At 42.1% G+C, this 15,542-nt stretch overlaps 1 protein-coding gene across 2 annotated transcripts in view; it reads right to left on the bottom strand.

The window, feature by feature from the left end:
- Positions 1 to 601: 601 nt before the first annotated feature.
- Positions 602 to 15,542, bottom strand: part of CHRNA4 (cholinergic receptor nicotinic alpha 4 subunit) — a 63,009-nt gene continuing 48,068 nt past the window's right edge. Inside the window, exons 5-6 of one of the 2 annotated variants that reach the window (XM_075277008.1) lie at positions 8,585 to 9,965; positions 602 to 1,175 (exon numbers count right to left, since the gene is read on the bottom strand). In XM_075277008.1, coding sequence (XP_075133109.1) covers positions 1,050 to 1,175; positions 8,585 to 9,965 — 1,507 coding nt within the window. In that variant the 3' untranslated portion in view covers positions 602 to 1,049. The remainder of the gene's footprint in view (positions 1,176 to 8,584; positions 9,966 to 15,542) is intronic. The other variant, XM_075277009.1, reaches the window with a different exon arrangement.

Raw genomic sequence — 15,542 nt, 5'->3', positions numbered from 1 at the left:
CAGCAGCAGCTAAAAATGCTGTGTTTCCGCAACTAAGGCTAAAAACAATATCTATTCTGCAGTGTTTTTGGTAGTGATTTGCTGCGTCGGGATTTAGCCTTTTACTGTTTTTAAAATTTTGTATTTTTGTTAATGTGTTAAACATACAAAAACTATATAAAATTGGTATCACCATAACCATACTGACTGCCAGATTATAGCTAATATGTTATTTTGGCTGCACTGTCATCCCTATAAAAACAAAACCCATTAAAAATAGTGCAAATACAATTCATTTTCCAAATACAGAATATCAAATGGTACCAATATGAAGTACAATTTGCTTTCCACATAAGAGACCCTTATATTGTTTTTGGAAACATAAAAAAGTTATGGTTTCCGGAAGGTGAGGAGCAAAATACAAAAAAGAAAAAACATCAAATAGCTGTACAGGGAAGGGGTTAAAAGCAGAGAATGGCTTAAGAGCCTTTATTGCTGCAAGGTTCTCCTTATGATATCTCAGAGGTACAAGGCACTTGGTTCATCATCATATTATGTAATAGGCGATATGAATGTATAGAAAGAATATGGATATATAGCCTGAAATAACAACAGAAGACAGAGGTTCAATTCATGTTTATTCACTTACCTGCTGAAAATCAGCAGAGTTTGCCCATATTTAGAGTACACCATTGCTTTGTGCAGTGAGCTGTGTACAGCAAATATTTAATGAAGGATTCCTGGCCACGGAAGCAGGGAATGCCTTTGAAATGGTTTTCTGCCCTAGGGTATCCCCAGGAGCTTTTCAAACCCACTCATGCGAGTCAGACATAAGATTAAATATTTATATACTACAGACACTGTCACACACTTCCTCACTCAGGTCATTCTTCTTCTGCGCTTTGTCCTAATTTGGATTGAAAATTTGAGTATCTCCGTCTGTTCTTGTGTCCAGTCACGTCTGCCTGCATATACCATGCATTCATGCTCCCCCATACTCCCACCCTTGTCCAATGCTCCCCACCCATTGTCGGCAAACCCCATCTGAGTGTTGTCATGGGTCCTTAAGATTATATCATTCCAGCTAGCCAAGGTGGGAGGAATAGTCCAACAGTTCCCAATAGGCAGACGATGATAAACATCCATAAGAAGATCCGGTCAATCACCATAGCGACATACTTCCAATCCTGCTTTACCTAAAGGAATGAGAGGTAAATCTACTTAATGGATAGTCTATGTCATAGATGAGATAGTGATGATTATGGGAACAGCACCAAAATATGAATCCTACAACTCCGCTTACCCTTTCCAGAAGACCCAGTATACAGTATCTATCACATCAGTTGTTGAGGAATATAAAGACTTATAGGTATGAGTACACACCAAGTGATAGTCACCGAGCAGACGTCTGTTATCCACCTAGGAGGTCCTCTAAGGCCTTGGATAAATGGATAATGATGGACCAGAGATATATACAGCAACTGGAGCCCCGTACATCCACAAGGGATGAAGCAATAGTAGAAGGACGACCAGAATGTAAAGGCACCGCGCTTACTCCAAATTCTTAAATCACATGCAATTTTATTCCAATAAATACCAAAATACACTGGTAACCATCCTCTGCTAGCAGTGTGTTTTGGTATTTATTGGAATAAAATTGCGTGTGATTTAAGAATTTGGAGTAAGCGCGGTGCCTTTACATTCTGGTCGTCCTTCTATTATAGGTATAAGAATCCAGCAACCATTAAAGTGTAACTGACCTTTCACTTTTTTTTTTTTTTTACCATGGTGTATATTACAAAGTTGTTCACTAATTGTTTACAGTTTTTGGGTGCATTCACACTTCGGATATGCTGACTGATTCTGAACGTTAAAACATGTTCAGAAACAGCACGTATAAAGCAGATCCCATTCATTTCAATGGGAGCCGGCATACGAGCGCTCCCCATTGAAATGAATGGGCTGCTTTTTTCTCTATGGGCCCCTTCACACGGCGTAAGCGCTCGGCTCATTCCGAGCCGTACACGCGAACGCTTCTAAACACTTCCCATTCACTTCAATGGGAGCGCTCGTAGAGAAAAAAGCAGCCCATTCATTTCAATGGGGAGTGCTCGTATGCCAGCTCCCATTGAAATGAATGGGATCTGCTTTATACGTGCTGATTCTGAATGTGTTTTAACGTTCAGAATCAGTCAGCGTATCCGAAGTGTGAATGCACCCTTAGAAACAAAAATGCCAAGTTCTTGTAAATCTGGCCATCCCTTTAAGGCTGAGGGCACATGTTGTGGACGAGATGTTTTTTGCATCAAATCAAGGGGAGGATTTAGTAGAAAGGGGAACTGTAAGTACATTTATAATTCCATTCATTTTGTAGCCACTCTTAACATACAGCTTTTCTGCAAAGTGTGGCCTCAGTCTAAGGCAACAAACTAGGATGCTACTTAAATACTAATATACGCTGATACATTGAACATAAACCTGACCTTCTTCAATGCTGGCTAATGAAAGTAAAATATACCCTGAATACAGGCGCCAAGGCTTGCTTCTGTCTAGGCAACTTAAGTATCGTTTGGAACATACGTGTCTTACATATGGTCACACAATAAGGGGGCCATATGTAATAGCCACAGCCATTTTTTTTTTTCATTTTAGTTTTTTAATTGTTAACAGGGCCATATGAGGGTTTATTTTTTTTTTCAAGATACTTTGTATTTTGTATTGGTACCATTTAATATTCCATTTAATGTACTGGGAAAATTGTATAAAAATCAGAATGAGGTGGAATTAGAGAAAAACTGCCCCGTTTTGTTATTGGCTTTGCTTTCATAGTGTTCACTGTGCAATGAAAATGACCTGCACCATATATATTTTGCGCTGGCATAATCATTGTGATGACAATTTTATATTTTCTTATGCTTTAATTACCTTTCTAAAAAACCAAAGCTTTGAAAAATGCCCGAAAAATTTATGTAACTTTACATCTTTGTGTATGGAGTTGTGTAAGGTATTCATTTTTTTAATTATTAATAATAATACTTTTGGGGAATTTCCAACATTTTGAACACTATTTGCTACATTTTTGTTCAAAGGAGTGAAACAATTAAGAAAAAAAATTTGGTAAATCAGCTATTTTTCTGTTTACAGCAGTCTCTATATTAGATAAATATTTCAACAATTTGGGAATTTTTGCATGTGAGCATGCCTTTTGTGTTTACATTTACTTTTGTTTATTTTTATATTATTATTTATATTAAAAATAATAATAATAATTATAATAAGTATATATATTTTAAACATTTTTTCTTATCTGCTTTAGGGGGCTTGAACCAACGATCAGTATTGCAATATATGGCAAAATACTTATGCAACCATAAATCCTGCCAGATGATAAAGAATTTGTCAGGCCATGGGAGGCAAAGCACCCCCTAATAAGCAGTCTGGAGAAAATTGGTGCAGGTGACGTAATAATATGAAACCACCGTGGGCTCTTGACCAGACGTGGGGCAGGGTCTGGCTTCCTTGCCTTGTATGAGTTGACCGGGCATTGGGGAGAGGTGTGACCCCTCCATAGTTTTGTCCCTGGCATTGTGCAGGATCTCCCTCTTGGATCCCTGCCCGATTCCTCCCACCCTTTTGCAAGTTTGCATTTTAATGTACGTGTTTATTTATTTATCTCTTGTTGTCAGGAGTCACAATGGCATATGGCAGGACATGTCACCAGCTGGAACAACTAACACATGCCCACCACACAGGCAGTGGCCGGCATCCGGTGGCATGTCCGGTTTTGAGTTGTGGGTAACAAGGTTCTACATAATAATTAAAAAAAAAGATAGGACAGGGTCTTATATTATTTTTTTGCTCCAAAAGATGGGTTAGGGCTTATTTTCAGGGGATGTCTTATTTTTTTCCATAAACAACAATCCACTCAGCAGACCCCCTTAAACCAAATGCAAATAGAGTGTACAAGTGCCAATGGTGGATGGGCTCTCACACACACATATCTGAGTTACTCTTGTCAAAGGCCTGTCACTGTCAGGTCCCTTGCCACTGCAGCAGCATTCCACTGCAGCTAAGTGTAGCAGTTTGCTGCCCCTGGTGCCCGGAGGCAGTCACAATGGAGTGATGCCAGCAGGATCTGTGTACGAGAGCCCAGCGCTAATGGTAGTCAACCCTTATTGTTGTGGAGAAATATCTCACTAGTCTCATCTTGTACAGATAGCTCACTTAAAGTCAATGTCCGATTCTTTTGGAGGTGTCTGCTTTCCTTGATGAAGGGTCTACTGTATCTGCTGTATTCGATTAACTTTTTTACATGTATAGATGCCTGGACACTTTTTTAATGAACTGTAGCTAGGGCTTATTTTCAGGGTAGGGCTTATTTTTGGAGTAGGGCTTATATTTCAAGCATATTCCAAATTCCTGAATAATCATGCTAGGGCTTTTTTTTCGGGGCAAGTCTTATTGTTTAATAAAGCTTTGGCCGACCCCCCAAGGTTTTCTCAACAACAGTTGTGTTGTCTTTATTGACGTTATAGTTCTGACAAGGGAAGAGGAGGGTTTTCTATCATATTGCCTTACGTCGGGTCTGTCAAAATTTCCAACTTTTTCGTGCCAGAGTATTATGAATTCCTATCATTTTCTTATTTTTGGGAGCCTCAGAAAACAGATCTAAAAGTGCCATTCATCTGTAACTCCACCACAGGATAAAAGATGAAAGTCGGGAATAGCTTTAAAAAATTCCCACAAATGGACATTTTTCCCCTATCAACTTAATTCTGGGATCCCCGTCAGTCACTGTGTAACTGTGAGGAGAAGTTTGCATGTGGTGGTGGTTAGGTATGTGTTGTGCTGCTCCATACAATGTCTATGGTGCTAAAACCATTTACATGGCTCTCTAGCTTGGCCTGACTCGACGTTGCCACCTCCATGAAGTCCTCCAGCAGTGTGCAGACTTCTGTCTCACCACACAGAGTGCGGGATATCGTGAACCATTTGCTGTCCTCTGTTGCTGGGGTAATGCCCAACATGAGTGGATCCCACCATGGAAGACCAATAAACAACTTTTCCCATAATGCAACTCTTTGTCTTGCCTCTAAGAAATCGTTGCGTGATCCAGCCATCAAAAAGTATCAGAACTATGACTAGGCAATGACCCGCACTAATAAAGAGACATAAGCATGCATATAACATATCATACAAAATAGTATAAGAACATTGTAACATATGCTATGACATAGCCAATAAGCTGCCAAGTTGTGGCGTACACACATACTAGCACTGTGCTTTCACCACCCTACAGGCTAGGTGCAATTGGGAAGGGGTCCAACCCATTTCTATGAAACAGACCAACAAAGGTGCGTGTTTGTACCACCTTACAGAAAAAACAGGCCTGCAGTTACAGTGTTGGCCAAAAGTATTGGCACACTTGCAATACTGTCAGATAATACTCATTTTCTCCCAGATAATGATTGCAATCACAAATTCTTTGGTATTATTATCTTCATTTAATTTGTCTTCAATGGAAAACCACAAAGAGAATTGTCAAAAAACCAAATTGGATATAATTCCACACTTAACATAAAAAAAGGGGTGGACAAAAGTATTGGCACTGTTTGAAAAATCATGTGATGCTTCCTTAATCTGTGTAATTAACAGCACCTGTTACTTAACTGAGGCACTTAACAGGTGGTGGCAATAACTAAATCACACTTGCAGCCAGTTGAAATGGATTAAAGTTGACTCAACCTCTGTCCTGTGTCCTTGTGTGTACCACATTGAGTATAGAGAAAAGAAAGAAGACCAAAGAACTGTCTGAAGACTTGAGAAGCAAAATTGTGAGGAAGCATGAGCAATCTCAAGGCTACAAGTCCATCTCCAAAGACCTGAATGTTCCTGTGTCTACCGTGTACAGTGTCATCAAGAAGTTTAAAGCCCATGGCACTGTGGCTAACCTCCCTAGATGTGGACGGAAAGGAAAAATTGAGGAGAGATTTCAACGCAAGATTGTGCGGATGGTGGATAAAGAACCTCGACTAACATCCAAACAAGTTCAAGCTGGTCTGCAGTCCGAGGGTACAAAAGTGTCAGCCCGTACTATCCGTCGGCGTCTGAATGAAAAGGGACTGTATGGTAGGATACCCAGGAAGACCCCACTTCTTACTCAGAGACATAAAAAAGCCAGGCTGGAGTTTGCCAAAACTTACCTGAGAAAGCCAAAAATGTTTTGGAAGAATGTTCTCTGTTCAGATGAGACAAAAGTAGAGCTTTTTGGGGAAAGGCATCAACATAGAGTTTACAGGAAAAAAAAAAAAAAGGCCTTCAAAGAAAAGAACATGGTCCCTACAGTCAAACATGGCGGAGGTTCCCCGATGTTTTGGGGTTGCTTTGCTGCCCCTGGCACTGGACTGCTTGACCGTGTGCATGGCATTATGAAGTCTGAAGACTACCAACAAATTTTGCAGCACAATGTAGGAAATGTAGGCCCAGTGTGAGAAAGCTGGGTCTCCCTCAGAGGTCATGGGTCTTCCAGCAGGACAATGACCCAAAACACACTTCAAAAAGCACTAGAAAATGGTTTGAGAGAAAGCACTGGCGACTTCTAAAGTGGCCAGCAATGAGTCCAGACCTGAATCCCATAGAACACCTGTGGAGAGATCTCTTGATGGCAGTTTGGAGAAGGCACCCTTCACATCTCAGGGACCTGGAGCAGTTTGCCAAAGAAGAATGGTCTAAAATTCCAGCAGAGCATTGTAAGAAACTCATTGATGGTTACCGGAAGCGGTTGTTCGCAGTTATTTTGTCTAAAGGTTGTGCTACCAAGTATTAGGATGAGGGTGCCAATACTTTTGTCCGGCCCATTTTTGGAGTTTTGTGTAAAATGATCAATGATTTGACTTTTTTTTCATTCTCTTTTGTGTTTTTTCATTGCAAGCAAAATAAATGAAGATATTAATACCAAAGAGTTTGTGATTGCAATCATTTTCTGGAAGAAACTGAGTATTATCTGACAGAATTGCAGGGGTGCCAATACTTTTGGCCAACACTGTATGTGTACTCTACTGTCTACAATATATCATCTTCAGTCATGGTGTGGTGCACAACAACAATCCTAGGAAGGGCAGCAGCAATATGTTTAAGAAAGTGATGCGTGTTACATGCATGGCCAAAGAATGGCAGACACATGGGAAGACCTTCAATAGTCAAGCAGAACTGTGAGCTTAATAACCAGTCAACAGGAGAATGTAAAAGAGAGAGAAGAGGTGACAAGGAACAAGAAAGAAAAGATTTGGCATACATAATCCAGGAAGTAGAGGGGGTTAAAAGCTATGGAGAAAGATGTTGAGAGAGAAGACAGATAGCAGCCACTTGAGATGGAAATAGACTAAATGATTGCAGGCTGTGCGCTCACTTTATCACACTGTGAGTAGCTTGCTGACAATGGCCTCCATTTAAAGTTATCAGACGGCACAGCTTGTACCTGCCACATAATAACCAATGCTGAATCATGCAGACCAGGAATGACAAGGTCAGCAGTGTCTTCTGCACAGGGTGAGGCTAAGCAGTAAGGAGTTGCAGTATAGACCCCAAACCCCAGTGGCTCAGGATTCCAAGAGCACAAGTACTGAATTTCCATGTAGTCATAGTCGTCATCCCACAGTCTAATACTCTCATACACCATGAGTCCACATCCCCTGATAGGACTTGATGTAAGGAAAATCTGGACTTCTTCAAGACTCTTCACCTTTCACTTTTTCCATAAGTAGCAACACTCCTGCCCATGGGCTGTAGTTTATGCTCATCCAAGTGAAAGGTGCTGAGCTGCAATACCAGACACAACCCAGGGACAAGAGAGGCAGTGTTAAAAGATACCAGTAGATTTTTCCTAATCTTGAACAACCCTTTAAAAAGTATTGTTGGCCAAAATAGTAGATTCATTTTAGCCACCATATTAGAGAATTTGTCTCTCCTGCATTATACAGATAATGTTTAAGGAGTAATTTCTACTGGGACATTGCAGGGGATTACAGAGATTACAAGTGATCACTGGGGCTCCCTGCATATTCCCACCTCAAAATTATGATGAGGTGGGAATATATCCAAAGACACCTTGATTGATAAAAAAGCAATTAAGACAATGGAGAATATATAAAGCTATAAAGACTCGCCAGAATTCATAGTGAAAATTTTTATCATTGCACCACTGGTTGTCACCAGGTTCCTTATATTCTTGCCACCTTTCAATGTATGGATCTTTTCTATTGATACTAAACACATCTCATAGTCTACATTTCCCAGCTCTGACTACATCTCCTCTGCACCATCCACATCTCCATGCATCATATGCACATGATATAAGCTTTCTATCCCCATGTATCCTGACTGCGGGACATATATTTAGTCCTTCATTCTAATGTGCTCACTTTATCTCAGTGTAATGCATGCACATCAATATATTGATCTTAAGGATACATGCATTAAAGAAGCGCTCCTGAATGTATTACATGCATGTACTTATGCCTATTGCATATGAAGATTGCATTGGCCATTATCTCATGATTTACAGATGTAGTTTCAACAATTTAGTACATTTTATTGATATACTTACAGAAAAGTCTGCGTCCTCTGCTCTCAGGTGGTCTGCAATGTAGTGAACTCCTTCTATGGCCAGCTTGAGAGATGGTGACATTAGAAGTACATGCTGCTCTTTGGCACTAATCGTTTTGGTAACTTGGCTAGCGCCACTTGGTTTTTCTTGGGTTTTGGGCTTGCATTTACACTGTGAATTTTGGCTACCTTGCTGTCCTTCATGAACATGGCATCTCTGAGACAATGGAGAGTTGCTGGATTGACCATTTGTCTGAGAGGAATCCTCATGAAGGTAGCAGTACTGTATGCTTCTGGATCGACAGCGAATTGTACCCTCATTGGTTTCTTTGGGAGTGTACATCTGTTGGACACTTACAGAACGTACTTTGGGCATCAGGTTGGTCTGTGGTTCTCCAAGAAGATGGGTCTTATTTTGTGGAGAAGGACAGCTAGTCAATGTTGATTCTTCACATAGCATTGAATATTGCCCAGATGGCGACTTGCAGATCACTTGAGTATTAGCGGTTTGTTCCAACTGGTGGCAGCATGAAGATGTTGGCGAAGCTCTTTGACTAGTAGGACTGGCTGATGATGAACTCTGGAAGTTTGGTTCAATCTCAGTCTCATTCCACAGCCTAGGGGGAGGACTGAGTCTTCTAGCATGTAGGGACTCAATTAACTTCTTGCAGTTATCTTTTGCTGGCCTCTTCATGAATAGTACCCGAGGAACTACATCTAAGAATATTCTACGTACCCATGCTGGCATAGTGTGTGTACGAGGAGAGCGGTGGTGTACATTCAATACAAACACTGTGATGATAATAGACAGTGTAACAAATATCATAGTAAACAACAGGTATTCACCAATCAAAGGGATGACCAAAGAAGTGGAAGGGATGATCTCTGTAATGAGGAGGAGGAAGACAGTCAGAGAAAGTAGCACTGAAATACACAATGTGATCTTCTCTCCACATTCTGAAGGCAAGTAGAAGACCAAGACTGTCAAACAAGAGATGAGAAGGCATGGTATGATGAGGTTAATTGTGTAGAATAAAGGAAGCCTTCTAATGATGAAGGAATATGTGATGTCTGAGTAGATTTCTGTGCAGCATTCATACTTTTTGATGTTATAATTGCCAACAGCATTGACAATGACCCATTCCCCACTCTCCCAGTAATCGAGTTGGTCTACGTGGCTGTGCATGCTAATTAGGTCAATTTTAGCTCTATCGTAAGTCCATGACCCAAACTTCATGGTGCAGTTCTGCTGGTCAAAGGGAAAGAATGTGACATCGATGCTGCAAGAGCTTTTGTAAATCGCAGGAGGCATCCATTTTATGCGTCCATCATGAAAGAGATGAGCTTTAGTCAAGTGTGTAACGGCAAAGTCCCCATCAGCACTTTAGGAAAAAAGAACAAAGAAAATGTTTGAGAACATCAGACCCTGACAAACATTTTGGAAGACTTTCAAAACACAATAATGAAAAAATGTCTTTTATAGTATTGTATGAGGGCCCTTTCACATGGAGTAAACGCATGTGTATTTTGGCAAAATGCACGCGTAAAAAATACACATGTAAAAATAAGACTCCCATTGACTTCAATGACATTTTTTTTACACGTGCAGAAAACAGGTCAAAATACACATCAAAATACACGTGTAAAATGTCATTGAAGTCATTGGGAGTCTTATTTTTACACATGTATTTTTTACGTGTGTATTTTGCCAAAATACACGCGCGTTTACTCTGTGTGAACGGGCCCTCAAGATGGACACAGACTTGGATAAAGAATCAATACTGCTAGTTTATTGAGGCTTATTTGACATTGTTTTTACTGTACAGGCTGAACTAGGAACTAGAGAGATATCAACCATCCAATAGCAGAAAAAGGGCCTAAAAACTCCATCTTCTGCTACATAGAGAACATAACTTATAGCTTACTTATCACAGTGCAGTCTAAGATGTCGGGCACACTACATAACAGACTCTATAAGTGTCATATTGTATGGGAGATAATGGAGGAATACAGAGTTGTTCGGCAGGTTCATAAAAAATAGTAGCATGCTACCTTGCATGATATGTAATGTAAGGATTGTAACCAGAAGTAGAATGTTCCAGAATACTATGCTGTACAGAGATGACTTTTTTTTTTTTTTTTTAATTGAAGACCTACCCTTAGGATATATCATCAATAAGAGATCACCCAGGACCCCCTGCTGATCAGCTCTTTGAAGGGGTTGTGGCACTCATGCGAGCAGCAGGACCCTTTCACAGTTTATATCACAGGTAGTCTGTTTTATAGCAATGCGATGTGGCCTTCACTATTCAGTTTTATGGGATGATGCTGTAATAACATCACATGGCTGCTATAAAACAACTGGCATGTGATTTAAATGGTGAAGGGGTCACAGATCTCGCACAAGTGCCACGGTTCAGTAACTCTACAGGCAGCACAGATGAGCGCCGATCTCTGCTATCACACTGTATTGTGATGTTAACATAGATATCAGTCAGGTTATCCTCAGTCTTACCCCTACTGCTGTTATGATGCAATTGACTGTGGGGTCTTTGAGGGACCCTCTATGTGGAACCCCCTTATCCCTCCAGACATGGACATGATCACACCCCATCCTTACACTTCTGAATCTGTGGACAGGTATGGTGCTGTTTTTGAAGTAAAAGCAGCCATGTTTGTCCAACCCTGTTGATCCCTTTAAATTTCCCCATTAACCTTGCAGACTCTTTAACCCTACTGAATGATGTACTATGAAGTGAACACCAGAGAGGTATTGTCGAGTGATGTATCAGAATCTAATTATACTTGTTTTCACTCTAGACTTGTAATTTCTAGGCATTTATTCCAAGCGGTGTTCTTGAATTTTAACACTTACACATTAATCCTCACAAATCCTCTAGTGTTGACTTATCAGATCCTTCGCTGCATTGCATATTTAAAAGGCTCAGTAAAAGGTTTTTCCATAGCCCTGCATTTAAATAGAGGAAGCTCTTGGCTTGCAGTGCAAGAAAACACCTTTCATTGTGTTTCCAATAAGACTCCATGCTTTGGAGCCCGTGCTCATTCATAGTGGCCACATAGAGGATGTCTGGCAGCTCGCTACAATGAATGATGAATATTGGTTTTATTAATGGAAAATTACAGCTCAATGGCCAGATTCAGCTACCACTAGAGTCTTCTACATAGCATTTAATCAGATCTGACATTAGAAAAGTCATTTACTGCACAGAATCCTCGAGGAGGGATATTCATGAGGAGTCATTCAGAGGGTAATTCTGGGAATCCATATAAATCAGAGAACTATTTATGGCCAATGGATTCAATTGGTAGTCTAAATCCCTCCGCATACACCCTACTAGTGACCCCAAATCAGGAAGATCATATGTGTTCTGTATGCAAAATGCAAGTGAGTATCTAGTACAGCCCAGCAAACCCAAAAGCAAACCACTGTATAGATACCCCATGAGGGTAAGCGTGCAAGCATCCTATAACACAATCTAAAAGGATAAGACGTAGACTAGAGGGTGTAGCAAGGGGGGAGCAGTTTGGTAGGGAAACAGAGGGTGGGCACAAGATATAGGTCTCTGGAAGTCTTTCTGCCTTGACAAGGAGCTTTTGGAAAGGCAAATATGTATTTGTTTAACTGTATGTATATAATATATATGCACACATACATATATAGTGAGCTGGAAGTTTTAGGTAGGGTGGTAAATGCTTCAAATTAACAATGCTTTCAAAAATAGAAGGGTTAATAGTTTATTATAGCAATTCACAATGGTAAGTGAATGAACAAAAGAAAAATTGAAATGAAATCAATATTTGGTCTAGCCACCCTCACCACCCCTTCCAAACAGCACCAATTCTTCTAGGTACACTTGTACATAATTTTTGAAAGAAGTTCAGCAGGGAAGTTCTTGAACATATTGGGGAACTAACCACAGATCTTCTGTGGATGTAGTCCTGCTGAAATACAGTCCTGTTTTTTGATCAGGATTTTGAGCCCATATCCGCCTCAAAATCCTTACCAAAAAGACAGCTCTCATTGAAATCAACGGGTCAGTTCTTTTTTCCGGGAGCTGTTTTGTTCCGGCTCCTAGAAAAAGAAGCGACATGCTCATTCTTCAGACCGATTCGCCTCGTGATTCAGCCTGAAGACACCCCCTTCTCCCGACTAGGCCCATTCATTGTGCCTAATCCGGAGCGGAGTGCGCGACTGGATGCCGGTGCACTGCACCAGCATTCAGTCGCGGCCACCCGATTTTTGGTCTAGAACCTCATGCGGCCTCCACCTCAGGTTCTGGACCAGAAGACCCTGCGTGAACTTACCCTTAGATTTAGCTTTCCTGCTACAGGAAAAATATTTTTATAAGTTTGTAGACCGGGCGTTTTCATACAGAGGGATACTTAATATGTATGTGTTTAGCTTTATTTATGTACTTTTGTATGTATTCTAGGAAAAGGGGGTGATTTAAATGGAAATCTTTTGTATTTTTATATATTTTTTTTAGCTTTGACCTAGGCACCAGAAAAATAATGCCCCTCAGCAGGAGAGGGTAGAGCCATAAGTTTTTTTTATCGTCCCATTGACGTCCCCACATGATGGTTTGATTTTGTCAAGACAAGTTGCATTTTTAAATTGAACTATTTTGGTGTACATATAATAGAGTAAAAACTAGAGATGAGCGAACACTAAAATGTTCGAGGTTCGAAATTCGATTCGAACAGCCGCTCACTGTTCGTGTGTTCGAACGGGTTTCGAACCCCATTATAGTCTATGGGGAACATATACTCGTTAAGGGGGAAACCCAAATCCGTGTCTGGAGGGTCACCAAGTCCACTATGACACCCCAGGAAATGATGCCAACACCTCTGGAATGACACTGGGACAGCAGGGGAAGCATGTCTGGGGGCATCTAACACACCAAAGACCCTCTATTACCCCAACATCACAGCCGAACAACTACACACTTTACACATTCATAAAAACCTCTATCAAAGTGGGAAAATACCTGGAAACCTTCTTTACTCCCCAAATGGATGGACACAAACCCCAATTTAAGCACGTTTAAATCACGTTCCCCATGACAACCACGGATGGAATAGACAATGGGAAATCCAAAAGCCCTCACCCTTAACTGTCATTTTGAGTGTGTGTGTGTGTGTGTGTGTGTGTGTGTGTGTGTGATGTGGTAAGACCTTCCAAAATTCACTTTTCTAGCCCTTAACATGAGCCCTTCCAAACAAAGTTACAGGACCGTAAGCTGAGCTACCAGCAGAGATTGAGGCCCTTGGCATGAGTAGAGCCTTGCACCAGCAGTGTTTTTGGCACTTAGGGTGAGTTGAGCCTTGTACCAGCGTGTGTCCCTTAACATCAGGCGGGCCCTAAGTTCTGCACTTTGCACAAAAGTTCCACATTAACTAGGCTGAATGGTACAAACCTTAGTAGGCCCGAGAATCAGGAACTGGTCTTGCAATGGCTGTCGGATAACGCTTAAAGCACATTGTCCACCAGCCAGTCAGCCTCTACCTCCTCTTACCCAACAGTCTTGTCCTCCTTCCACCCAAAATTCCCAATCTTCCCAGAACAATAACCCCAACTGTCCCTGCTCCCCAGAGCTGTTCTCCCTTCCTTTGACTGTACCGCAACCTGCCCCTCCATTTAGCGATTCCACGGACCTAACAGACGAGTATCTGTGTCCAGATGCTCAAACACTAGAGTCTCCTCCATCTCCGGTCGATTTGGTGGCGGATGACCAGCAACCCACCCTCATCGACGACGATGAGACGCAGTTGCTGTCAGGGCAGCCAGTTGACATGCGCATTGTGCAGGAGGAGGAGGCGAGACAGGAGTTGGAAGAGGAGGTGGTGGACGACGAGGACACCGACCCCACCTGGACAAGGCGGATATCAAGCTGGGAAAGTAGTGTGGATGTTGAGGCAGGTGCATCACCAAAAAGGGTAGCTAGAGGCAGAGACATGTCCAGAGGCAGAGGTCAGCTGCTTTGCCGAAGCCAGGCCAGACCCGGAATGTCCGAAGATGTTCCCTTTTGTACCCAGCCCAGAAAAACTCCCCCATCGAGGGCACGTTTCTCGAAGGTGTAGAGTTTTTTCAAGGAATGCGCCGAGTACAGATATAGTGTCGTCTACACAATTTGCCTCTCGAAATCGAGTAGGGGCCCTGAGAAGAGCAACCTGTCCACCACTTCAATGCACCGTCATTTGGAATCCAAGCACTGGAATCAGTGGCAGGCAGCAACGGCAGGACAAACGTCGCCCACCGTTCATGCCACTGCCTCTGCTCACAGTACTGGCGATGCACTCCAGAGGACGAGCCAGGACATCACTTCATCTGCCTCCGCCACTTTGTTGACTTCTCCCTCATCCTCCCCTTTTCCTGCCACTTCTCCTTTTGCCCGCGCCATCATGCGCCTCTTCCCAGCAACTCCCCATCTCCCAGGCCTTTCATTTCATGCTAAAGTACAGCGCAACCCACCCACATGCCCAAGGCTTCAACGGCCTCATCTCCAAAAGTCTGGCCCAGGAGATGTTGGAGTCCCGGCTGGGGGACACTCTGCCCTTTTTGGGCAGAGTGTCTACTGCGCCACCTCACTGTGCCGTCCACACCAGCACTTTCCCCCAAACATGAGGCGGTCCCTAAATTCAGCGCTTAGCTTAGCTGGGAAGAGGCGCATTATGGTGCAGGCCAAAAGGGCGGATGAGGGTGAACTCCCCAATGTGTCACAGACGGATATGTAGGTGTCCTTGCATCATATCCTTGCACCATACTTGGCTGGATTGGACTTTCATTTTGTGCCAAAAAGTGGTCAAGACAGCGATCCCTCAGCTAATCCCATTACACCATCCGTTGCCAACTGCAGTGCTGAAATTACCATCTCTGGAAGTGGTCCAAAATCTTTCTCTGCATTTAGCCAGGCTCGATGCTATGGTAGGCTCCAGGG

Source organism: Leptodactylus fuscus, chromosome 6 (genome assembly GCF_031893055.1).
Source record: "Leptodactylus fuscus isolate aLepFus1 chromosome 6, aLepFus1.hap2, whole genome shotgun sequence".
In the NCBI taxonomy this organism is placed as follows: Eukaryota; Metazoa; Chordata; class Amphibia; order Anura; family Leptodactylidae; genus Leptodactylus; species Leptodactylus fuscus.
Note: the sequence above shows the minus strand (reverse complement) of the source record. Positions and strands in the feature narration are given on the sequence as shown.